This window comes from Haliotis cracherodii, unplaced genomic scaffold (genome assembly GCF_022045235.1).
Source record: "Haliotis cracherodii isolate W230 unplaced genomic scaffold, xgHalCrac1.p SCAF_10, whole genome shotgun sequence".
NCBI classification, from domain to species: Eukaryota; Metazoa; Mollusca; class Gastropoda; order Lepetellida; family Haliotidae; genus Haliotis; species Haliotis cracherodii.
Window position 1 is genome coordinate 29,864,385 of NW_027266265.1, and position 25,987 is coordinate 29,890,371.

The 25,987-nt window shown below is 38.9% G+C and overlaps 2 protein-coding genes across 4 annotated transcripts; one reads left to right on the plus strand and one right to left on the minus strand.

Moving 5' to 3' along the window:
* Positions 1-802: 802 nt before the first annotated feature.
* On the minus strand, positions 803-19,148 carry LOC139454277 (protein SSXT-like). 3 transcript variants are annotated; one of them, XM_071235893.1, is made up of 8 exons: positions 18,975-19,148; positions 18,212-18,288; positions 16,350-16,431; positions 14,655-14,757; positions 14,105-14,296; positions 12,981-13,340; positions 11,821-12,256; positions 6,866-7,130 (listed from the first exon to the last, which is right to left on the minus strand). In XM_071235893.1, the coding sequence occupies exons 1-8, from the start codon at positions 19,044-19,046 to the stop codon at positions 6,938-6,940; spliced, it is 1,515 nt and encodes a 504-aa protein (XP_071091994.1). In that variant the 5' UTR covers positions 19,047-19,148; the 3' UTR covers positions 6,866-6,937. The 3 variants fall into 3 exon arrangements, with proteins under 3 accessions (XP_071091995.1, XP_071091994.1, XP_071091993.1); XM_071235892.1 differs by having other exon boundaries at positions 11,821-12,262; XM_071235894.1 differs by lacking the exon at positions 11,821-12,256 and having other exon boundaries at positions 803-7,130.
* Positions 19,149-19,345: 197 nt separating this feature from the next.
* Positions 19,346-24,740, plus strand: LOC139448801 (proteasome subunit alpha type-7-like). The gene is made up of 6 exons (XM_071230335.1): positions 19,346-19,487; positions 19,720-19,846; positions 20,622-20,746; positions 21,144-21,266; positions 22,717-22,899; positions 23,555-24,740. The coding sequence occupies exons 1-6, from the start codon at positions 19,386-19,388 to the stop codon at positions 23,642-23,644; spliced, it is 750 nt and encodes a 249-aa protein (XP_071086436.1). The 5' UTR covers positions 19,346-19,385; the 3' UTR covers positions 23,645-24,740.
* Positions 24,741-25,987: the final 1,247 nt, after the last annotated feature.

Consider the following 25,987-nt stretch of genomic DNA (forward strand, 5'->3'; position numbering starts at 1 on the left):
AGCAATATTATTCTCAGTCAACACCACTGTGCTATTCATGTTCATAACAGATACAAATACATCATGTTTGTCCGAAGAGAATAAAATTGGAATGCGTTGGTCAGGCCCTGTGACCTGTTCCAAAAAGTGATGTTTGTGCTACGACTGTCATATGTTAAAGTGTGGGAGTACATCGTCGTGCAAACATGAGGTTGTGGAACCTGGCCAAGGGACCTCTGGAGATCCGGATGGATAACAGGTCTTCAGTAACCCATGCTTGCGGTAAGAGGCGACTACTCGACTTGTGCTTTCAGACTCATCAGACAGTTGAACCTTCAGCTGGGGTTGCTCCTATTTCTAAAGGACTTTTGAAGAATGACCATTGGTCTATATGCTTGTCATAAGAGGCGACTTGCGACTGACAGCATCGGATGGTCAGGTTCTCGGACTTGGTTGATGCATGTCATTGTATCCCTATTGTGTAGAACAATACTCATAATGTCAATCACAGGATTGTCCATTCCATACTCGATTATTTACAGACTGCCTGGAATATTGCGAGTATTGCCTTAAACAACACACAAAACCTAGGCATTGTACCGACCACATAGATGACCAGTGGTTGTTAACCTGGTCAAGACAAGCTGCTGTGATATAGCTGGAATATTGCAGACTGTGACCCTAAACAACACTCACTTAAAAATATTAAATAGCATATAATAAATCATGGTTTTTTCTGAAACGCACACCCAGTAACAAAATGAAATAGCACAAAACCAGTGTTATACATTTTTACAATTTATTTGAAGCAAAATGTGTTGACAAGATATGTAAAATAGCAAATACATCATTATATCTGATAACATAAAGGTTTGCATAATATATATGCATGCACTGCTAGAAGTGTTTGACTTACTCTGAGGTCCAGTGCATAAAGCCTCATTCTGAAAGCGGAAGGTTGGTGTTTCTATTCCCTGGCCACCTCATACCAAAATATGTTTAAAGATTGCACTTCTTGTTACCCTGCATGGTTCTTATTATCAAGAGGGAAAGAAACAATGGATGGTAGGCATGGCGTTGGTACATTGTCAGTATGGTATCCAGGTTAAACTGCAGCAGGTATCTCAGTTGGCTAGCACCATAAAACTGGTGTAATCCTGGACAAATACAAGCAGCCACAAACACACACGTTGATATATAAGTGAAATAATCTTGAACACAACATGAAATCCCATTTCACCTCACTTGTAGAAATGTTAGTGTTTCAAATTATTATTATCACCTGCATGGTGACAAAATAATGAACATCACCAGCAGTTCTAGCAGTGCATGCATACATATTGAATCAATGTCATAATACTGAAAATATTGCTGAAGTTGATGGACACTGAAAATACTTTATGGACATTTATTAGCAAGTTAATATTGATTGAATTACCATAATCACTGTCGATAGTCTTCTTATTAAGCTGCTTACCCTTATTAAGTTTTGTGTATTTGCTTGTTGGAATGAACATATGCTTATTTCACAACACAGATTGCTGATCACTATCTTCTACGATATCCATATCATCATGTGTCAAAACAGTACACAACACATACACTGAAGTTCCCATTCTTGAATGTTCAACACAGATAATCTCCTGAACAGACACAGAAAATGGAATACACTCCAGTGAAAAAGAGACATTTTTTACTTCCAAACAGTTCTTTTAGGCTAGATGTTCTCATTGTTATGAAATCAGTAAAAAGAAATTAAAAACTTCTAGAAACAGCAATTCTGTAATGACCCTAAGAAATTCTTGGGTCAATTCCTCTTGTCAGAATTGCGTAGTCAAGTAACGATCCCTATGAAAGTTGTATGGCCTTATTGTACATGTATTCAGCTTGGTTTACAGATCAGCCGACTTTCAAAATAAAAACTACAGGAAAAACATAAAATCAGAATGCTTTTTTTAAATGTATCACCAACGGTAAAGATCACTTTGACAAAACCAATAATTCAAGGGAATTTTATATGACCAAAACAGAAAAACAATATATGTGTCATTACAAGTCCTACTTTAAATTTATAAGATTTATAAAAACCAAGGCCAAAACATTTTTATCACCTACTGCCCCCAATCAAATTTTGAGACAAAAAACATCCTGTGCAATGCATTATATTTATTCATTTATTTCAATCTACAACCAAAGTTTTCACTATCAAAATCTGTAAACCCACTAAAACATACACAACTGACAGTTTTAAAATCTGGATAAAATTAGAATTTAGTTAAACTTATAATTAATATCAATGGAGAAAATGATTAACTGATGTCATGATACTACCAAATTACGTAAACATGAAAAGATTGACAATCCCCAAAAGACTAAAATCAGGTATACGTTTATGAAAAGAAATATCAGGAACATGTAATTCTTTCATATAGATTTAACTTACCATAACATTACATGTATGATTCTTAATTGTATTATTACAATTATTATTTGTTCAGTTGTGAATCACATATAATATAAATGTTATAACACCCACAATTCAGTGTGTAGACAAGTATGCAATTACAAAAATATTCAATACCGTGTGCAATTAAGTGGAGTCGATCATAGCTTCAAAGGATACTGACAATAATTTATACATGTCTACAACATCAAAATTGTTTCGGAATGTACAATAATGAAAACATTTTCCATGATTACAAAAAAAGGATAAAAAAGTAACCAGTTCTTTAAGAGACCAAAAAGTCTTTGATAGGCATTTAGAAGTTGGTAGAACATGAAGACATTCTCCTTTCAATGTATAACAACTTAACTTGTTATCCATAAAAACTTAAAATAATCAGTAATAATAATTTGAAAGCAACATGGCTTTCAGTGAAATAGATTTGAGATGACAATTCCTGTGAAGACAAAGTTAATCATGAGTACTGAAACATCTTCCAAGTCATCCACATCAAATTCATGATGGCTAGTTTGTCTCCACAGGAATAACACTTCACTCTCTCCACCATTTCCAAGATATTTGTTTTAGGCGCCTCACTTGACATTTCAAACCACCTCAGACATCACCTTCACCATACAAGGTGAGTGAAGTAATATTAAGATTGATAATAATCTAGGCATAGCTATAAAGACGATTATCATCCTTGTTTCAGAGTTGTTCATTAGTATGCTAATACGTTGCATAATTGCCTAGTGGAATCTTCTCAAACTGTTCCGGTATTCGCCATACTAAGTGCTCTACTGCAACAACCCCCATCTAACCAACTTCCGGACCTATCTATAAATATTCTTTATAAGTGTCCCTTAAGACCTAAAATTTACATGACAGTTCTTGTGTAACAGTTCTTTTTCAGAAAATAGCAGCATATTGCAGGTACTGTAAATCTGGAAATTAATGATTCTCCAAATTAATACGACTGCTGACCCCTTGCCAAAAATGCGACACAATATCAATGCGACTATACCGATCAATCTCTGAAAACTAATTTAAATTGTTGCGTTGGTTTTAATAGGCACCCCACTTTCTCAATATTAGCATCCAGGGCACTTATTATGGCGATTACGGTAAGTCTTTTCAGACATCACATTAACAATACAATGCCAGCCAAGTGATATGGTGTTTGAAAATAGTCTTAGAATTGCTTTAAGAGGATAAGTCAGGGATTTATCCAGAATTCCAGACTGTCCATGACAGTAAATAAGGGTTATTTAGTTAATATTTTCTTCAAATCTGAGGTATTTTATTTTAACTCACAAGAATTCCATAATGCATAACAAGGCATTAATACATGTTCCTCCTTATTGGCCCTGTTATCAGTGAAGTATCACTACAAAACAGAAATTTAGAAATGTTTAATTTGGGAATTTGAACTGACCTATGCTGCTAACTGTCATTGTTTGAGCAAATCTAGAAAAATCCCTGTCATAACCTTTGTTTCAAAGCTGTACAGTAGGCTCCTAACACCTTACACAACCATGTTGCAGAATTGTCTCCAAGTGTTACCTGATACCTGAAGACTGGTTTGACTCGTGTCACAAAGATCAGGGACACTTAATGGAGGAGGATTCAAGAAAAACAAGACAAGAAAGACAAAATAAACAGATAGGCACACTGTTATGTTCACAGTACTGGCTTTGGCATTGACAAAATATATGTACAGATTGGTTTTTCTAGACTGATGAAAATCACAATGGTTTGTTAAAAATTCCAACACCCCAAGCACTGACCAGCATATATACCTCATGTAACCATAGCAACATCCATAAATGATATCACATTGTTCTGGAATTGCTCAACATTTATTAAGTCATTCTCAAAAGCAAGTTAAGTAAAATGTCCTGTACATACAACCCTTGAAGTAATAAATAATTCTCATCTTTCCTCCAGGGCAATGCAAGGTTGACACTATTTTCAAAGGGACTACAATGCCAAATAATGCCACACTATTTTCCACCTAAAATCAAAACGATATATATATAGCATTTTGGTAAAACCATTATACACTTGTAGAGTTTAAAATAATCACATCCTGGAAGAACATTTTGTGATGTATTCCTCATAGTTAACCCTTGTTGATCCAGAAAGTGCTGTACCTGTAAACTGTCCCTTCCTCAAAAGGATTGCTAGAGTTACATCCCTTTGTTAACATACAGCCATTCCCAACAGTAACATAGTAGCTATAATCAGGCTTCAGAACAGTTTTTATTACTATTTCTTAACCATTTCCTTTTGTAAGGCAGACCCATGAAAAATATAATTAAAAAAAGTGTGGCTGATTTGGAAACTAGGCGCAGATGTGTACATTCGGCATTTCCTGAATACATGAAGTATAAACCTGATTGCAGACTTGTCCATCAAACCCATCTTAAAAACCACTGCTTACAATTCTCATCAAACCAACGCCAATAACATAAGCAGAACTTGATGTCATCCATGACCAACCACGAGATCCAACCGTGACCAAGAGTGAAGAAACTGTGACGAGATCCGAGGGAAACAACTCAAGGTAAAAGAGATGTAAAAACAGTAACATGTACGTCAACAATACTGTATATATATAAAAACAGTTATGCTCAGGAGAACTAAATCTGCTTACGTTGATTCACAAATGTTAACAGTTTGAAAATAAAATCTCCGTGAGAACATTACCTTGAATCACCAAAATAATGCTATCATAGTCTAACATTGAGCACCATCCAGCCAATCACCTAATCTTGATTATGATCGAGATTACAGGACTATGTACAAGTTCCTTCCCACAATAGTAAAGAAATACTGAAAAACAGGTTTGTCCATCACCTTAACCATTTATACTTAAGCCGATGCCTAAGTTTCTAAAGTCTACATCTACCACCAAGGGCAGAAATTACAAATTTAAGTTGATTACGAATGATTCGTTTGGACTATTTTTTCTAGTGATTATTGCACTGATTACAAATTATACATTTCTCTACATGGCAAGAGGTTTGCACTGACAATAGTGGTTGCAAGGCCAGGTTTCCTGCATGTTTTACATGAGATTGCTACTAACTTTCAGATCTTGTTAGAATCCGGCAGCGATGTATCGGTGTGACCTAAGTTCATTCTGGCCCTGAAGAAGCATTGTGGTTCCCACTCCTTGACTTGTATTGGTTTTAGTGTCGCAGTCAAATACATTATCCATCAAACATTGTTTTGAGGTTCAAATGTGTAAACACTTTCGACAAAACATAACCATCAGAAATGCAATTGTTTTGTAAAGACAAATGCTCTTAATCAGAAGTTATTTGTCAGTTAAGTTTCAAATAGCTGTTCAATAAACATAGAAACGCTTTCTGCAAGCAAGAGAGCTTATAAGTTCTCTTTAATTGGATGTCTAACCCATGTCTAACATCAGTCGACAAATTTCATTATTGCTTTTCAACTACCAAATCAAAATCAACAAGATCTTTCATTAATAATTGCCCCCAAAATCCATTCATTGAAGAATGCAAGAATCAGATAGTGAAACACTAACGAACCGGCTATACAAGAAAACTGCTTCTTTGTCTTATACCTGAAGACTCAGGGCTCCACATAAAATGTGTCTGAATTTAGAAAAAAAATAATTCTTGTAAGCACTTTTAATTTTAGGTAGATGGCAACTCTGTAGCAGATCATCCTTATGGGCTTACCCTGAGATTATACACATTACAGTCTAGTTCAATGCAAACATATGTTGTCTACACTCTTCTCACTCATAAAAATCAGTTAATGGAACCACAATGTTATCCAAGTCTTGTTGTCGAGATATCAAACACCTTATATTACAAACATACCAACTATAGCCTCCATGACTGCTCTGAAATATTCAAGAAAATCATTTCTTCTACGTCAGAATCCTATCCTTAACAAGTGGACACTCTGTAGACAAAGGAGCCTATTTCCTCCATGAAAACAGTAGAATTAAGACACAAGTAGAGAACACGACACCAATTCGTTGTTATTTTTTTTTTTCAAGGAAGCTTTGCAAAAATGACCGGGATACAGATCAACTTATTACACTGATACCCAAGCAGTTGTAATTCAATGCCGTCGCTGGAGTTTCCAAGGACCATACTGCTATTACAACCAAACAGATGAACGCTATGCTTTCATCTTCATCCTGAATCATTGACCAGTTAACCTTTGCTTGTTACACCTCGACTAATGATTGTTTTAACATGTAAGCAAATCAGGTTCATACTTCAGTACTGGTTTTGGTTGTAACCATAGCTTCCTTGACCCTGATTTGGCGGCATTTGACCCGGCATAGGTCCACCTTGCATTTGCCCTTGAGGCATATTTCCACTCATTTGTCCCTGAGGGGGCATGGACTGTATCTGACCCCCCATCCCCTGGCCCTGGGAGGACATCTGCCCACTCATCTGGCTATTCATTGGGCTCCCCTGCATTGGAGAGTTGGGGGCCATGTTACCCTGGGGTCTGTTGAAAGGATTATAACGCTGCTGGGGTGGTCCCTGACCCTGGTAGTTGGCATATTGTCCCTGTGGGGGCATGTTGGGGGCCTGGGAGTAGCCTGGCTGTTGAGGGAAGGATTGTTGTCCCTGGGGCTGGGAGTAAGGCTGCTGACCACTGAACGGTTGTTGGGGGTAACCCCCCTGGCCCGGTGGCTGGCTGTACTGCTGGCCTGTGAAAGAAGAGAGATATAACATAAGACATACTTAAAGTCATCTGGTGCTCATATCTGTGAGTAGAAAATATTATCAAACATGTATAAGAATTATTATGAAACATTTTCATTGAATAAAGTATTCTGAAAAAAAGATCATCCAAGGCTCTTTATGACTCTGAAATACAATTATCAACTCATGAAATATTAAACACACCATTCAGAAAAAAAAAATTACTGCATTAATTAGTTGTAGATTAATTCAACATTCAAGGGAACATCTTTGGACAAGATTTACTGCAAACATGTCCAGCTGGGATGAAATGAACAAGACGTACATGTCAATGACGATAAGAGCATAAAATCTACAACTAATCAATACAGGCATAGTAGGAAATATACATCCTCAACAGCGCTACTAACATCAGCATAACAAGGTTTGAATAAGCAACCACAACATGTCAAGACAGTCTGCAACAACCCACAATGATTAAATGTCAACATTAAAAAAATGATAAACCCTCAGGCTGTGAATCAAATTTTAAAAAACAAACCAAATAGAACTGCCATTCTCGTGATATCTTCACTGTTGTCAGCACTAATTTGACCTACTACTGAAATAGTAGTTATTATTTGTCAAATTTATTGACATTTTATTCACAGAAATTGTTTCCTAACTTAAAACTCCATGCTATTTATGTGACCTGTCACTAATTACACAAGGATGCGAGAAAAAACTATATGACGATGAGAACATAATAGCATGTATTGTTATGGTGACCCTTGATGTAATGAAATCTGCAGAATTCAGCAGATTCGCACAGTTCTCACCCCTGATTATAGGTCGTGCGTTGCCCTGAGAGTATTTGACAGGGGGCACCTTACTTTGCTTTCATAAGCTAGTGTTCATTCTTGACACTTGACTGCAAAGGTTAGGGCCATTCAGAGAATCTGAAGAATCATTCAGTTGATTTCTGATTACATTTGTAAATGAAACATTACGCGGTGAGTTGGGTTTGATTTAAAGCCACTCTGACAGTTTTTCAGTATCACTTGTCAGTATTATGTGGGAGGATAGCCTGAAGTGATGCAGGTAAGGTTTACTATTTTGGTAAAGCCTACGAGCACAGGTATTGCGCTGACAAACTTGTATCAGGGCAAACCGTGATTCGAACCCACAAACTCTGGGACAACTGTGCACTGTGAGTTCTGGCGCCTAAAGACGACTGTGCCACCACAGGTATTTTAACATGGCTTTGTAAAAACCCTTCTGTATTGTTCCTGTCATAAATGAAACACACGTCAACCCTGCAGTCATCATATCAGTCATAACAATGATAGCAAATTGGGAAATTTCATGTTCCACATGTCCAAATTTGTTTCAGGGGTAGATTTAACAACAAATATGTATATAGCCAGCAGGGCTTGTTCCTTTAAAATTACAGGCCCTTCTCCAAACTAGTTGGCCTACAACTAAATGGTGGAACCTGAAGTCACATAGCCACCGAGTGGGGCTCTGAAAACTATAAAACTCTCACCCCGAAAACCTCTTCCTGCACTGAGATTAAGATGCTGTTGCACACAACATAAAAAAATGGCGGCCAGTTGTCATTCTACCGAGATGATCAACATATATCTTTCTTTGAGTTAACCATACACATATGCTCATCCCTCCTACAGATTTTCCCATTGAAATTACATGATTCACGAGCAGTGTCCAATTAATATAATTAAACATACGCAGAGAAGGGGTGAAGTTCTGACTAGCCACCGGCCATCTACTTTACCTTTCAGCAAGCCCTTTGTAATTTTAACTGGTCATGGGCCAATGGGCCAACCCCTGTTGTTACTCACATTCACCGTGACTCAAAGCCACAGTTAGTATCTTGAATGTGTTCCTTTTTTAAAAAATACAAGCATAAATGGTGCAATGGCACAGCTCATAATGAACTCAGATACTCAGATATTTATGGCAAGTGTGGCGATATATTTTTACAAGATCTAATTACCTGTAAAGTTTTCATATTCAAGCCACACAATAAGTTATCTGCTGAATAAATGAATGATTAAAAGTTTTAAAATTCATTTCTTCACAACTGTAATTATGTGTTTAAAGTAAAGTTTAATGATGAGTAGAACAGTATTTTAGTTCCAAAAACTGTAATTATGTGTTTAAGGTAAAGTTAAATGACGAGTAGAACAGTATTTCAGTTCTATCACAGTGTGACATCTTGATATGAGAGGAAAGGACCAGCCTATGCAGGCCTCAGACATTAACAGATTTGATGATACCAGCAAGCATGGGTCCGGTACTGAGAAACAAACAAAAATGATTGGGAGAAATTGGGATTCAAACCCATGCTCATAGGTTAAGGCACACCTCTGATGCAACTCTGCACAGAGAAGTAGATGACTGGGCCACTCAGGCCCTCCTTTTTCTGTTACTAAGGATAATCCTACCTTGCTGTGTAATAATGATGTGCACCATGGAAATAGCCAAGTTATATTGTCCTCATTTAGACAATGATCCTGAAATATATCATTTGTGCTATGTCATCAAAAAAATGCAATTCTGTTTGTATTCATGCAGTACTAACAGGAAAATATCCCCACGAAGACAGTCTCTTTTTTTTCAACCAAAAAAAAATAATTAAAAATTTAACACCAGGTTGGCATATTTTTCCTACAATGAAAAAACGGCCACCAACCAATGCCAAATTTTCATATTCATAGCCAGAGTGTTTAATTGTCTACATTATACCAATGTAACCATATTAATGTACACTGACACAATGAACTGTTACCATGGTTATCTGGGATAATGAACCTGAACCAAACTGCACTTTGCACAACACCATGAATACAGGGGAGAGAAGAAAAGCTGTCCCAGTATGACCATAGACTAGAATCTGACTTCAGGACACAACACCAAGGCGGACCAGAGAGGAAAGACTGGTCAGCCATTCACGAGTACATTCAACACTCAATCAGAAATATATACAGAGAAAAGTCAACTCAAAAGGAATATCAATATTGTCAGACACCAGGATCAAAAGGGTCTACACGGGTTGAGAGTTCAACACACAAAAACCAAAAATCTGGACTGTTTCCAAGATTATTCATTCACAAATAGATACTAATTCATGGCTATGCATACAATGGGCATCTTGTAGATGTAGAATAATGTCACACAGAAAATGAATAAAATCATGCAGGTTTCTCACAGACACAGAGTAGGGGAGGAACCAAATTGGAAATTTTGGTACAAGGTGGGAAATGGTCAATTTACATCAGCTCATTTGATACAAACGCTTTTCTATTGTGAGAGTACCACCACTGGAAAGAATACTGATGTGAAGTGATTGTAAGACAAGAGAATGTGATGCGTGATCGTTAATAGAATACATCTGGTATTAATTCTGTTAATGCAAAATAGCCCTCGATTTGAGAAGGAATTCAGAATTTGTAGCATACCCATCTGCATTTCCCACTGAACATTATTATCTGAAATACAATACCTTGCTTTAGAGATTCTGTAATTTCAAAGAACAGAGGACAACCAGCATGACCAGTGAATAGAAAGGTACAAAATGTTAGCATGTCTAAAACAGCATCATCTGATAACAAGATTAAAGGACATTCAAATAGACTTTAGGGATGTTTTGACAGTTTGGTTCAGTGAATGATCAACACCTTTTCAACTGAATGAGATGGATTCTGAAAGAAAAGCAGTTTTGTACAACATGATGTGGTCAATCAACACATACTACCAATACAAACACTGGAACCTTGAAATCTTTGTCAAACAGTTTTTCGTAATTTGTAAGCTACAACAAAACCTGAGAATACCTTTGTCTCACCCAAGTCCTGATCAGTTTCAAATTAATGGTTGTGATCCATGGTCCGAGTTTTATCCTGGTTGTAAACTATGCATATTCAACTGGGACTCAGGCAATGACTTGAAAAAGGGATAACAGAAGCTTAACTTTCGGTAAGAAAATTAGTCATTATTTTTTTCTAAACCAGAAATTGAATTTGTTTGTTTATTGCAGACAATCAATGCCTGAGAACCAAGTACTTATTTAACCCTATGCCCGGTTGATGAATGGGTTTAAAAGATATTTAGGATGGGGGTGTATATTTGAGATACAAGTCAGTGTTCGAAACTAAGGGGATCCAAAGTTTTGCCTCATAAACAGGGTTATGACAAGTGCCCTTTGAATTTAATTTGATTAATTTCGAACACTGTGAGTAAAGGAGCATTTAACGTGGATAAAACTCAGATGCAGAATCTCTGCTATGTGAGTGGACATGGCGATCTCAGGTTTCCACTGAATCTACTTTGTCTAGAACTATCTTGTTGCCAGATGAGCATGCCTCAGTCAGACTAACACAGACCCAAACTGCACCAGCGTTGGAGGGAGGGGAAGTCCGCCACTACATGCCAGCCCGCCAGCTATCTGACTGACTGACCGACGCTTAGTACAGTTAGGGCAGAGATGATTAGTTAGCTCTTTAGAGAACAAATACACCAGAATCAGACAGTCATGTCCCAAGCATGATTAGTCTTGTTGGAAAAGGATTAATAGAAATCGGCGAGGTCCCATGTTCTTTGGTCGGCATGCTCAGTTGCAGTGAGCAGTAAGAGAGCAGTTCAAGTCTGCCTTAGTGAGACTGGGCAGGCCTCGTGGACAAAGAAAACACTTGCCCGACAGTAAACACTGGCTGTGACTGGATGGGAGGAGGACAGGGGGCTATGGGTTGGGTCCATGTGGCCACACGTTCCACACGCTCACTGGATGACTTAGTCACGGCTACCGGCACAGCAGATTCGCCATTGGTAGTGGTAGTAGTGGTAGTAGGGTTACTGGAACTCTTGGCTGTGGTGCCCCCACTGCTGGGTTCTTTGGTAGTATTGCTACGAGAGGCCTTATCAGCCGCTTTCCTTTCCCTGCGCCGACGAGACTGCTCTTGGCGGCCCCGCATGTCCTCCCAACGCTCGGGGGACCAACCGCGACAGATGTCACAAGTGTTTGACTGTGTGCAAGTCAGACAGGTGGGACACTCGTCATGCTCGTCCTCCGGGCTAAGAAAATGGCCACGAGAGTCTCGTCTAACTGGGGGGGAGGAGTTAGTGTTGGAAACTGAAACTAGAAAACATGCTGAAACATTTTCAAAAGAACACTGTCTGCATTGCCCACTTTCTTGTTACAATGATCGTTTTGGTTACTATGTTAGCTGCGATAACCCACCAACATTAATGATTAGCAACATCCTGGCATGGTTAAGAGTAGGTTAAAGTTATGTATCTACAGGTAAACCCTCAACCTGATTAATTGAAAGAAGTAATATGAAAAGTGGTTCAACCATGACAGAGTTCCTTCGAGTGGAAATTGGAAATAAAAAATCCCCCGAAACGAGATCAAACATTTATAAATAACATTTCCCCCGAATACTTAGCATTCTGAAAAGTGCAACCGTAAATAAGCCATAACTTGACCCTTTTGATCCATGTCTTCAACCTCAATGAACACCGAACAAACAAACATCAAAACAAACAAACTGCCATGCTACCAGACAAGAAAATTTCACAAACCATGAATGCAAACAGCCCTATACAGTGCATCCTCTAAATCTGAATCTATATGAGCCTAGGGTACACTACATAAGGAGGGCATTGTCACTGACCATGCAAACTACAGTAGTCATAATACCGAAGTAATTTGATGCAAGGCATTTGCAGTCATCAAAGTATAAATACTGATTCAACGGGCAGCTAGATCTATGAACTATTCAATAGCAGACACAAAAAGGACATGATAAATAGTTGAGGATGCACTGTCGGCTTAATGTGAAGTTGATAATCACCTTGCGGAGACCGCCGGTAGGATGATGGAGGCATCTGGCCCCTTGGTCCGCCCATAATGGAATTACTCTGAATCCCACTCTGGTTGTTCATCATCATCTGGCTGCTGCTGCTCTGTGACATCAGCGGCTGTTGTCCCTGGGACATCATCGGCTGTTGTTGGGACATCATCGGTTGTTGCTGGGACATCATCGGCTGAGGCTGCGTCATCATCGGCTGAGGTTGCGACATCATTGGCTGTTGCTGGGACATCATGGGCTGTTGCTGACTGGGGTAGCCACCAGGAGGTTGTTGCTGTTGCTGGGGAGGCAGTGTGTACGTCTGGTTTCCCATGCTCCCATTCTGATTAGTCATCCCCTGACCTTGAAAAAAAGGTCAACTTTACATTAATAATAATAATAATAATAATACATTTATATGGGCCTGTACTCCTTGCATAAAGATGCACAAAGTGCTTAGACATTATTACTCCTTCTTGGAATAATGGAATAACTGCCCTTCTCAAGGTTCTTCTCTCATAACAGGCATCTTGATTTACATCAGGATTGATTAGTTCAAATGTGTTAGAAAGTACGCTTTTCAAACGAAATGCACTGCAATATTTTTTTCTATGTTCGGGTATAATGGGTAAAAAGATATATCAAGTTTCGTTATTATTTGCATTGTTTAACCTAAAATAGACACAGAAATTCATTCACAAAGTATGTTTCCCTTCAAAATTGATTGCCAAAAAAGCAGATATGCAGAAGCAATTTCACTCTCACATTGTTATCTCCCCTGCATTCATGGCTACAAAATGGCAGTGACTGACCATGCTGACTGTTTGCTATAGGATCTGCAGACAATCAGTGTCAATCACAGTCAAACACTTTAGCTCCTAGTATATCAAGCGTTAGAAATTTGCACTAGTCCTGTAGTCCTTGCCAAACTGCCCAATAGTTAAGGTATCATAAGGACTAGTAGAAATTTGCCATTTTTAAGGGTTTTGTTATATGTTATCATTATAAGGACTAGTGGACTAAATATGTTAGTTTCTACCACTGATATCGCAATACAGATACCTATATCGCAAAATATCGCAATACAATTGTTTTGCCAATACACAGCCCTAGCTAATGGTCATTACCTTGAGGCAACATGTTGCCCTTGGCTTGCTGCTGAGCTGATTGTTGCGGACCCATCTGAGGCCGGGGAAATCCGGAGGTGCCACCAGATTGCTGGGAATTTCCCATAGGAGCAGAGAAGCCGGCCTGACTGCTGACTGGGGGCATGCCTGGCCCTGCCTGGCTCATCTGGTTACCGCCTTGCATTGAACCGGCTAAAATAAGACACATCAATGAGGAAGATGTTACTCCATCTTTTGTAATATTCTAGTTAACACTAGGAGAACACTGAAATGGGCCTCATGGGGACAGCATAAGCCATTCTTTCTTTTAGTTGAAGCTGGTGAAATTCTACAGGGACCAGTTGTTTCTTCCAAAATCTGTTTTTTAAAACACAAACCACTTGTGCGAAATGAGCTACAAGTGGTGTATGACCTATGGAGTCTATTCCAGGGTCTGCTTTACGCATAACAATTGTACAAGCATGTGTGTACAACTTGAAGAATTTCAACAACAGACTTTGTTTCAGCCCATGAGTGGCTGGTCTTATTCAAACACGACAAAGCTCTTTACCTTGTGTCATGGGGTTGGGCATATTCCCCGGGGCCCTCATCTGCGTCATCTGGGGGGTCGGCTGAGGCATGGAGCCTGGGGCCTGACTTCCCTGACCAGGGGCCTGCAAAATTAGCGAGGTTCACCATTCCATATCAACATGATCAAAACTATACATGAAATGATGGAGATATGTCACTTTTAATGTTATAAACACTACTTGTCACTGTAATCTTGCTAATTCTATAAACACAACACATAATTTAAGTAATTCTAATGAAAAGGTGGGCACACAAAACCTCATATGATCTGCAACATATTGATAACTAATAAATATACCACTGACACATCACACACAAGCTTCTCACACTGAAGGTGTTTGTGGTTCACACATCATTATTTATATTGTGTTCCCTGTAATAATCATAAAATATCCAGGGATGAGAATAAATATTTTCCTTTTACGCTGAAATGTCTTTTCAATGGAGCGCGGTCCATAATTTGGGGGTGTTTATAGGAGGTTATCAAAATTTAACAAATTTGTGTTCACAAAAATTTGTGCAAGATTCTCATCCATGAATATCAAAGAAGGCCACTTATAAACACCACACACAACTAGCTAAAATTGTAGCCATCTATCAGAAGTAATAAAGAAACTTCAAACGCCAGTGAATCTAAAACCTTCTAAATAACAGTAATATACCCCATTCTGAGCTGCTCTTTTCTGGGAAAACAACTATAATACACCCAATAAAATATAGACTAGCATGTACAGTTTTGGTGTCAGTAGGAGGCACTCATAAACAGTACATAAGAGATTGGTCTAGAAGTTGGTCAGGGGGCCTTATAGGAACAGGGCGTTCAATACAGCAAATATGGTAAATCATTTAATCTGGTGCCTTTCAATGGAATTAAAAGCAAACATATTTCCTTATGAATGCCGTATTCGACGTAAAAAGCGCCCCGCTCTAATAAGCGCCCACAGCGATATTTGCTAATATATTGGCTAGTGAACAATCCCAATTAGCATCCTTCCGATTGATCAATGTACACAGGACTTATTTATTCGTGTATAATATGCACTTGTGTGTCATATGCCCCTAATTACGGGCAATTAAATTCTGGAAAAATATATCTGTCGTGTGTAATAAGCACAGACTTTTCTTTTGTATCATTTCAGGCTGTCAGCATAAAGCACGAAATTTACGATCTCTCAACACTTTCTCCAAAATTATATTCAAATAAGAGCCCCCTATTCCTAATTTTGAGAGCACACTGGGCGCTTATTACGTTGAATACGGTATCTTGTAGACCGAAAAATGGGTAACGGTGGTGGGTGGTTATACGTATAGTTGAATGTTAGCTTACTCAGTCATAATCCCAAACTAAATGAACATCGGAAACAAGACATATAGGGAGGGTTGAGCATGTCGGGGGAACTGGTGAGGTTTAACGTCACATTAAAGAATATTTCACTTATATAGTAACATGTATGCATGTGTATGTGTGGCTGATTGTAATAATCTCGACTAATGTCCATTTTATTGTGCTTAATACCAGTTTCATAGTGCCAGCCCACTGAGATAACATAGATACCCTACTCGGATGTTCATAACAGAATCGTCCAAAAATTAGAATTTCTGTATTAACAGGGTCCAGACTAAAAATGTTTCACTGTATCCTTTATGTCTCTCTAAAAGGAAAACAAGCACTCACTGGCAGCAATGCGTGCACATTCTGATTAGCATCTGCAATTGTAGCCAAATAGACCAAGTTCCGGTGCAGTATCTGTTGGTATCTGAAACAGAAATATTCATTGTCAAGTCTTGGTAACTTCGGAAGGTATTACTATTACATAAAAAACAAAACAAAATGTTTCTACTAGCCCTTAGGATAAAAAAGGTATCTTAAGGGCTAGTTGAAATATATTATTTTGAACAATAACAAAACTGGTCTGGGCTCAAGCTAATTTATACCCCTTATTTCTGATGAATGTCTAATGCTGTGTTTTTGTTATAAAGATTCATATGAAAAATCTCATTGTTGTACTCTCAATTCTTGAATTACCCAACATTCTTCACATATCTTTGGAGTACATGTACCGGGTATATGGCAACTCATATCAACACAATCAAACATGTGCTTCCTTTCGTATTTCCTTCTTCTTAACATCTGAATGATAATCTTAGCAAAGCAGTCCTTGTTCCCTTGACTCATTATTTCATTCGATAGATCTTAAGAGCAACAACCATGGCCATGTTCCTTTAAGATGTTTTTGTCATTTTCACTGTAGAGGTGGAACGATACAGTGGAGTCACGATACGATACGTATCCCGATACTATGGGTGTGATAAGGTTTCCCAAAATAGTACTTTTACTTCACAAGTTGATATTCTTTCTTTTTTTCAAGTGAATCACGTCCCTAAAACACCTGGTACACACAAATTTCAGAGATCAGTTACTGTAGGACAGAAATATATTGGCTAAAGGGCACTGTGAATGTTGTGCTTTTTATGTCCAATTATGAAATACTACACAATCTGCATAAGTTGGAGGTTGAACAGTTTCTCTTGTTATTACCAAGTTTGTACACCAACATACCGTAACACTACTATTTCAGTAATAATACTACAAACGGTGCATTAACAAATTGATACAATACCATCACACACTGTTTACTGAAATTTCAATTTACTTGTAATTGTATATTCAGTACCAACCACACTATCACAAATGTCTTATCTCAATCCTATTGTTAGGGATGTTCATATTACAACATCAATGTCTCAAGCTAGAAAACATTGAGGAGTGGGGGGAAGAGATTAATGGGTGACCTTGTTAATGAATGAGCAACAGAGCTCCTTTGAGGCCTGACCTGGGCGAAAAACATAACAGGTCCCCAGTTACAATAATTCTGACTGTGGCTTTAAACTTTCACCAACTCATGAGAAAATTAAAAAATGTGACATTGACGTGTTGTAGTATGCAAGCAAGAATACTGCAGACATGAGAAGCTTCTCTAACAACTCTGTAGAGTGAGTGAGTTGGGTTTAACGCCGCTTTTAACAGTATTCCAGTTATACTGCGTTGTGTCGGCTTATAAATGTGGGAGGAAAGTCTGAAGTGATGCAGGTCTCAGAGGTTTACCACTTTGGTGAAACCCACGAGCATGGGTATGGTGCTGACAACCTAGAAACATAATCGGGGCGAACCGGGATTCGAACCCACAATCATAGGTTTCTGGCGTGCCCAAGGGACGCAAAACTGCACAGCAAATCGCAGCGCATTAGACTCTTGCCCCCAAAATTCTTTAGAGAGTAAGTGTGGATTTATGCAGGTTTCAGCAATATTCCAACAATATCACGGCGGGGAACACCAGAAATGGTCTACACACATTGTACCCAGGTGCAGAATCGAACCCCACCACCTCTTGTGAACAAAACAGGGCAGTGATTAATTGTCATCATAGTCAGGTCAAGTTCCCTTTCACCAGCAAAAAATATTGCCTTTGAATGATTTGGATCATGCCTGTTCTGGGTTCAACACTTAGTCGGTTACACTAGGAAAAGATAACTTACTGCATACATTCTTGAGCTTTCCCACTGTTTTGATAATCAATTATTGTCTGTATTAGTTGATTGTTTTCATCCAACATCTGCAATGGAAGAGAAAAAAATCATTGGAGATTGGTACTTGGAGTTGGATCACAAGTACACATACCGTATTCGACCCAATAAGCGCCCATGTCCCAATGACTCTGAATTGGTCCCAATAAGCACCCCCCCTTCTGTCTTTATTTTAAGTGCCCTGGGTGCTTATTGGGTCAATTACAGTAATATGTTTTTGTACCAATGTTTGTATGAGCTATGAAACCCCATATTTATCAGTCGCTGTGTTCAAAAGAAATAGGGTTTTGTGTCTTGTTGACCAACTCAAGGCAATCGGTGCACATGTCAGTCTGAAAACAAAGGTTCGGTCTCATGTACTACAAATATTAGGTTCCCTTGTCAATTCCCTCAATCTGTATGAATGAGGTCGGCTGGCGAGCTGACCTTACAACGGTCTACTATCAACTGCGTGACTATGTACACAGTTCGTATTGGACATTTGCCTAATCAAATAATGTCGACCCAAGGGGAGATCCGGTCATCTGACATAATAATGCATTATTCCTGATTTATATGAAAGTAAAGCAAGGAGTTTATGGCAAGTAGAGACCGATGACAGCCACAATCTAAGAATCTCTGTTGAACAAAGGATGGGTTCTTCGTTGCCGTATGTTTGCAGAAACCCACATTCCTCTTGCAAACCCGAGGCAACCATATTTGATCGATAACTTACTTTCTGAATCGTGGTTTGATTTGGAGGTTGCCCTTTTTGCTTCTGTTGGGGTGGCACGAACGCGAGTGACATCTTGGTAGTTGATCACTGCGAAGTCCCAAACCGAATGATAATATCGGCAAAATGTGATGTGGGAGAGCGAGAGACAAAGGCCTGTCTCTCCAGTCCGCGCACTCGTTCGTCTGCAGTCAAATTTGATCGAGACCTGATTGGATGGAAGCATGCATAAATATATAATGTTTCTATAAAGACAAAATAAATGTTAATAATTCAGAATTTTTAAAAATGCGTACAATATGCAGGATGAATATGCAGGAAAATAAAAGCACATTTGTTTTAGAAAAAAAATATATTCAGTGCGAGCTGAAATTCACCTACTTCCTGTGAAACAGCAAAACTGAAAAACTAAGCATGTCGTCGAGATACGATAGAGCCATTACCGTTTTCTCACCCGATGGACATTTGTTTCAAGTAGAATATGCCCAAGAAGCAGTAAAGAAGGGCTCCACAGCGGTATTTTTCTTTATGTTTTGCTGTTTTTGTCGTGAACTTGTTATTTTAGGCGTATGTGTTCATAAAGCGCAATGAGAAGGCGATGTCGGGAATATGACAAATCATAATGATTATCACGATCGCATTTTTTTTCATATTGTTTTCGACTGACGGAATCATTCACATTTGGTCTTGGCCTTACTTAAGCATAACATTTAACAACCGTTTTCACAGCAAAATTGTGTGTTTTCAGGTTGGTGTTCGGGGTAAGAACATCGTTGTTCTTGGTGTTGAGAAGAAAGCGGTTGCAAAATTACAGGAGGAACGGACAGTGAGAAAGATAGCATTGTTGGATGATCATGTCGCACTGGCATTTGCAGGTTGGTTGATACTCAACATCATTTGAACATGAGATTTCCTTTTGGTTTGCATAGGGCGCAGTCGCCTGTCATCTTGCTTGAAACAATGGTATAACTTTGATATTAATTCAATATTCACTAATTTCCCAAAACATACAGACTGTGCAAAAAACTTTTGAGTCTACTAGCCTCAACGTCCCCATAGAGATCCTTAACCTCAGAAAATGGCTAACTCATAGCGAAAATTCCTCTCTGATTTGGCGCATTTATACTTCATTTGGATGACTAGTACACAAATTTGGATTCCCTGTACACACATTTGGAGGATTCATAGCCATTTCATTTCATATTTGTTGCAATTGTAACGAGTCAGGCACATCCCTAACTTCACATACATATATACCATGTATACCAGTTTACCGTTTTGGCACTTTTAATTCACTACACTTTTCTAGACACTTTCATAGCAATCATTATGTATTCATAGCACTATTTTCACAAATTCAAACATTTTGAGCACTTCAATAATCCCCATGCAGTCATTCATTATACATTTCAAACATTCAATCACTCATGATGTTGATTGGGATAATTGGAGATTATCCCCAGACTAAGAGCCAATTAACACATTCAGTGTCCCACACAAGCAGTTCACACGTACTGACCTGTGGTCTTAGTCCTCTTTCTATGGCCTTGTTATCCGAGTCACTGCTTATTGTGACATTGTAGATAAACATATGTATGCTGATCCCTCAACCTGCAAATTATGACCTGGATGCATGTTTCCCTTCCGCAGGTCTCACAGCAGATGCAAGGATACTGATCAATCGTGCAAGGATCGAGTGTCAGAGTCACAAGCTGACAGTAGAGGACCCAGTCACATGTGAATACATCACACGGCACATTGCACAACTGAAACAGGCAAGTTTCCCCCTCTTGTCAGACAGGATTCCATTCTAGAATATGTCCCCAGCAACCTAGGCTTGTTAACAGACTAAATGGATCGGGGGTCATGTTTAGTGACTTGGTTGATTGTGTGTGTCATTGTACCCCAATGATGTGGGACGTTGTTCATGTCAGTCTTTGGTTTTTCCTGTCCAGATTATGTTATTTACAGGCCGAAGTGATATAGCTGGAATATTGCTGAGTGTCATGTTAAACAACAAACAAACAAACCAGAAGAACTTTGCAGACCAAATGTTTGACATATTGAAAACTACATCTCGAACTTACTGTGTTTGAAAAAAATCTTAGCTATGATCGAAACTTCCTTCGTTAAGACTGTTAAATTGTCAACGTCATTGTGTTATTTTTGCAGAAATATACACAGAGCAATGGCAGAAGACCATTTGGTTTGTCAGCACTGATTATCGGCTTCGACTATGATGGGACTGCCCATCTGTACCAGACAGATCCATCAGGAACATATCATGAATGGAAGGTATGTACTAGCAGATTCTATAATGAAGATTATATCTATCTGTATTATTCATTGCATTGCTATTGAAATTGTTGGAATATTGCTACTCACTCTCCTATTCATCGCCTGCATCAGAAAAACTATGACGTTCTGACTGTCTAGACTGGTACCGCCCTCCCTCACCGACTTAATTGCAACACCGGACTCTATCATCAGTGTTCGTTCAACCTGTTGCTCAAGACGATTGCCATCTTATTAATGTTCAAGATCTGGAATATTACCCCTCTCGAGATGGACATTATCAAGGGAATGAAGATAGACTGGATCGTGCGCCGAATTGTTCCCAATTCGATCGACAGAGATTTGACGATTTCGTCATTTTCTGACTTATTGTCACGTCAGGCATTCTACAAGCATATGACTGCCTCTATTCGATTATTCTTCAGAACTCGCATCACAGGACACCACTTCATGTGTCTACCATACAGTTCACGCTGGATTGTCATGTGATGGGTTTTGTGTGTGTGGAGCTTTTTGACCATGTGTTCGGCAATACGGAAGTATTTCCTGGCCCTGCACAAGGGTGATTTACATACCACATGCCAAGATTGCTTTGCTTTTGTAAACAAGACCGATTATGCTGGAATTGGAACGGATGAATCGAATGCGAGCCTTGAGGTGCATTTATAGTCATATTTTTTTATGGCTGCTCGTTAAGTCATTTACACATACGAACCTCCCTTTGTCATTGCCTCAATTAAAGATCGGGAGTTGGTGTGTATATAGTCACTTTGATTCGGCATGTGTTCCTGATCTAATTACCCGCCTGGTCCCAATCACCCTTCTTCGTATGATCATTCAACCAGAGAATTATATATAATCAGCCTCGATCTTGAAGATACAGCTTTGACTTTATAATACTTGACCAACGTTCGAGAGCGCACTTATTAGATCTATTGGGCGTCGATCTGCAGACTAATGCATCTCCACATCAACAACTAGAAAATTCAAAAAAGTGGTGTTAGCAACTACAGGCCCGAGATCCTTCATGCTTTACTGCTCATGATCCAGTCAGACAATCTCTCAGTCGTCTGGTACATCAACAAGATTGGCTCCTCCAAGTCGACGTCCACATTGTTTCTGACCCTCAACTTCTTCCTCTGGTTGATCGACTCCCTGAACATAAAGGTCTGGGCGAGGCAATTTCCCGGGATCCACATTGTCACCAAATGGTATCTCAGTGGGCTAGGGCTGTAAAATCGGCATTAGTCCTAGTACAAGGGGAGAGAGAAAGAGTGAAACACAGGCAGGTACGCACACAGGCACAAACACACACGTCGCTATATAAGTGCATCAATCTTGAAAGTGACATTAAACCCTATTCCGCCTAACCTTACCTTTTATGGTCTTGTTATATTGCTGAGTGAAACATTAATGAATATTCAGTCATTCTCATTTTTCTTGATTCCAGGCCAACACAATTGGAAGGAGTGCTAAAACCGTGCGAGAATTCCTCGAGAAACACTACACAGACGAGCTGACACAAAATGAAGATGAATGTATCAAGTTGACACTCAAGGCTCTGTTGGAGGTGGTTCAGTCAGGTGGCAAGAACATGGAGGTGGCAGTCATGAGGCGGGGGCAACCACTCAAGGTACAACCACACTGACCATTTTTTAGCTAGTTTCAGACGTAAATGTGACAGTCAGAAACAGACGAGGAAACGAAAACTGTAAATTATGAAATTAATGAGTCACCAAATTATTGAGTGTCAACTCCTGGTCTAAAATGTGTCATGAAATTAATGCGAGTAGCCCTACCATTGAACTTTTAAATAGTAATGCCAAGACTGTAGACTTAGAATTCCAATCTGCAGTGGCTATGAATGACAGCGGTTTGTTTGTTTGTTTGTTTGTTGTAACGCCCCACTCGGCAATATTCAAGCTATGTGACAGTGGTCTGTGAGTGATCAAGTCTTGACCAGACTATCCAGTGATTGACATCATGAGCATCGATCTATGCAATTGGGATACGATGACATGCATCGACCAAGTCGGGGAGCCTGATCACCCGATCCCATTAGTAGCCTCTTACGACAAGCATAGACGCTTTTTACAGCAAGCATGGGCTGCTGAAGACCTATTCTAAAACAGATCTTCACGGGTGAATGACAGCTGACAAACGTTGAGACTTACGAAGGAAAGAACTATGCACTTTACTTACCCATATGGCAGGAAGGTTTCAGTAAAATGCATTCTTACAAAGTGTAGCTTGAAATGTTGGCCTCATATTTGTTGAACTCTTTTCAGATGCTAGATTCTGAGGAAATAGAGAAGTATATAACAGAGATTGAGAAGGAAAAAGAGGAAGAAGCAGAAAAGAAGAAGCAGAAGAAATAAACAGATGTTTATTAAATAAATTCACATTCCCATACTCTGGCCAGATCATCCATTCTTCACACATTTGTTACAGCTGACAAGGGTGGTGGGAGGAACAAAGGCTATTATACTGAGCAAATAAAACCTGCATGTTGCAATGACCAAAATAGTCCCAGTCCTAGCAGTTAGTAAGGATGTCACGATACATATCGCAATACATAATTTGTGGCAGTGTTGCGTGAATTTTACATTTCAGATGGCATAAACACTAGTAAGAAGGCTTGAAATAGCGAAAGTTGACTGAACAAAAAGAGCTTCAATACTCACGTTTCAGTGATTGTGATGCTGCTTTAAATTTTCCTTGTGTGAAAACAATACAGGATTAAAATATGATCCATGTGAGTATGCATCGTGTATCATAACGGCTGAGAATATTATCAGTGCATTGGTGAATCGTGACATTCCTATTAGTTAGTGACATTTCAGTTTATGAATAGTGTGCACTACTTCTCAGGTTTGTGAACTCCACGCACCTCCATCACCTGTGAGTATGTAAACTGCTTTGTATTGTGGTAGTGGCACGTAAAGCCTACAGTTGCCTGATATTGAAAGAGCATAGATATATAGAGCAGATGACCACAAGGCTATGGCACATGGTGAACGAGAAGTATGGCTGTATTTGCGATGTAATCTGGGCATTCACTGGTCTGATGACGTTCTGGTTTCCCAGGCCCTGTCATGATTCCTTAGTTAAAAATAGCAACTACATTACAACTTACTTTACATTATGTATCCACAGGTGATAGAGAAACCCGTGAAGCATGGATGACAGGTTTCATAAACAAGGCTCTTTTCATGTAAGAAGATAAGTTATTTTAATTTGGCCATGTTCTTTAGCTTAAGGAGTCAGCAATGTTGTGTAAGTTACCTGAAACCATTGTCGTGTTGTAGCGGAAGTGTGAAAGAGTGAGTTCAGTCTATCTGATATGCTTGGCTAAGGGTGTGGCGATGGATAGGGATCTGCATCAAATGTGCTCTAACATTTCACATTTTCACAATGAACATCAATTTGTTGTATTATACTTAAAGCAAAAATAAAGCATTCATTGAAATAGAATTTGGTATGTTGTAAGTGTTTTGTTTTTTTTATCTTATACACCGAATGTAAAGAACCCTCCTTCACCAACTTATGTGATTTTGCTGAATCCACAGAATCCTGTACTTGTCAAGAGCAAAATAAGTTGAGGATGTGAAAGTCACTGGACTGAGTCACTTTGCAATATAACTTAGTAGACCTACATCACTCGAAAAATATCAATTTTGACGGCACCACTTGGTGAGAAAAACAGTGCATTTGACTGGTGCTGATTTATCCAGCGAGACTTAGAGACCGATGTTCAGCCCTTAGAATTATGAAATGTTTGTGAAAGTTCCCAAATTTTATTTCCAAATTGCAAAGCATGTGAACAGCCAAACAGGCGTCGGCAGATATTTTCTACGTCATTTTAGGTGTTTTATGCAGTTTGCAAGCTAAGTTTGTTGGATGGTTTGTTGTTAAGCCCCGCACTCAGCAATATTACAGCTATTTGACGGCGGTCTGTAAATAATCGAGTCTGGACCAGACAATCTAGTTATTAATATCATGAGCAACGATCCACGAAATTGGGATAGATGACATGCATCAATACAAGTCAGCGAGCCTGACCACCCGATCCCGTTAGTTGCCTCTTATGACAAGCATAATTGCCTTTTACGGCAAGCTTGGGTTGCTGAAGACCAATTGTACCCCAGATCTTCACGGATCAAAACTGAAAAGTATTGTCAGTAGAGGGAAAGTTAAGACTTAAGGTAAGACTCTTGTTGTTGCAATATAGATCTTTAGTATCGATCAGATCATCTTGACTGGGTGCCACCATTTTGTTTGAGGCAAATGCAAGTGATGTGAGAGGTGGAATCTGATTGGTCAATAGGAGGGACATGGTTTTCAAAGAATCAGCTATGAATGGAACTCAAAACGATAATGATACAAAAAATGTAAGGAGGAATATTTCTTCTATTTACTGCCACATTTTGTCAATGAACCAGTTGCATAATTATATCAATAGTCTCTCACATCCTTTTATCTTAATTACACTGTCACTCAGTGTCAATAGTCTGATCAGGATAGTTCACTGACCTGCCACATTTCATCAATTAGCTTACAGTAGTCCATACATGTGCCAGCCAGTCTATACTGTTAGATAAACACGCTACTCCAACCTCCCTTGTCAACTACAGCAACACTCCAGCTTCCTGCGTGGCAATCTCAGAGAAGTTTACAGGGCAAAAATTTGAGAGAATTTAAGAACATGGCGAAAAGTCAAA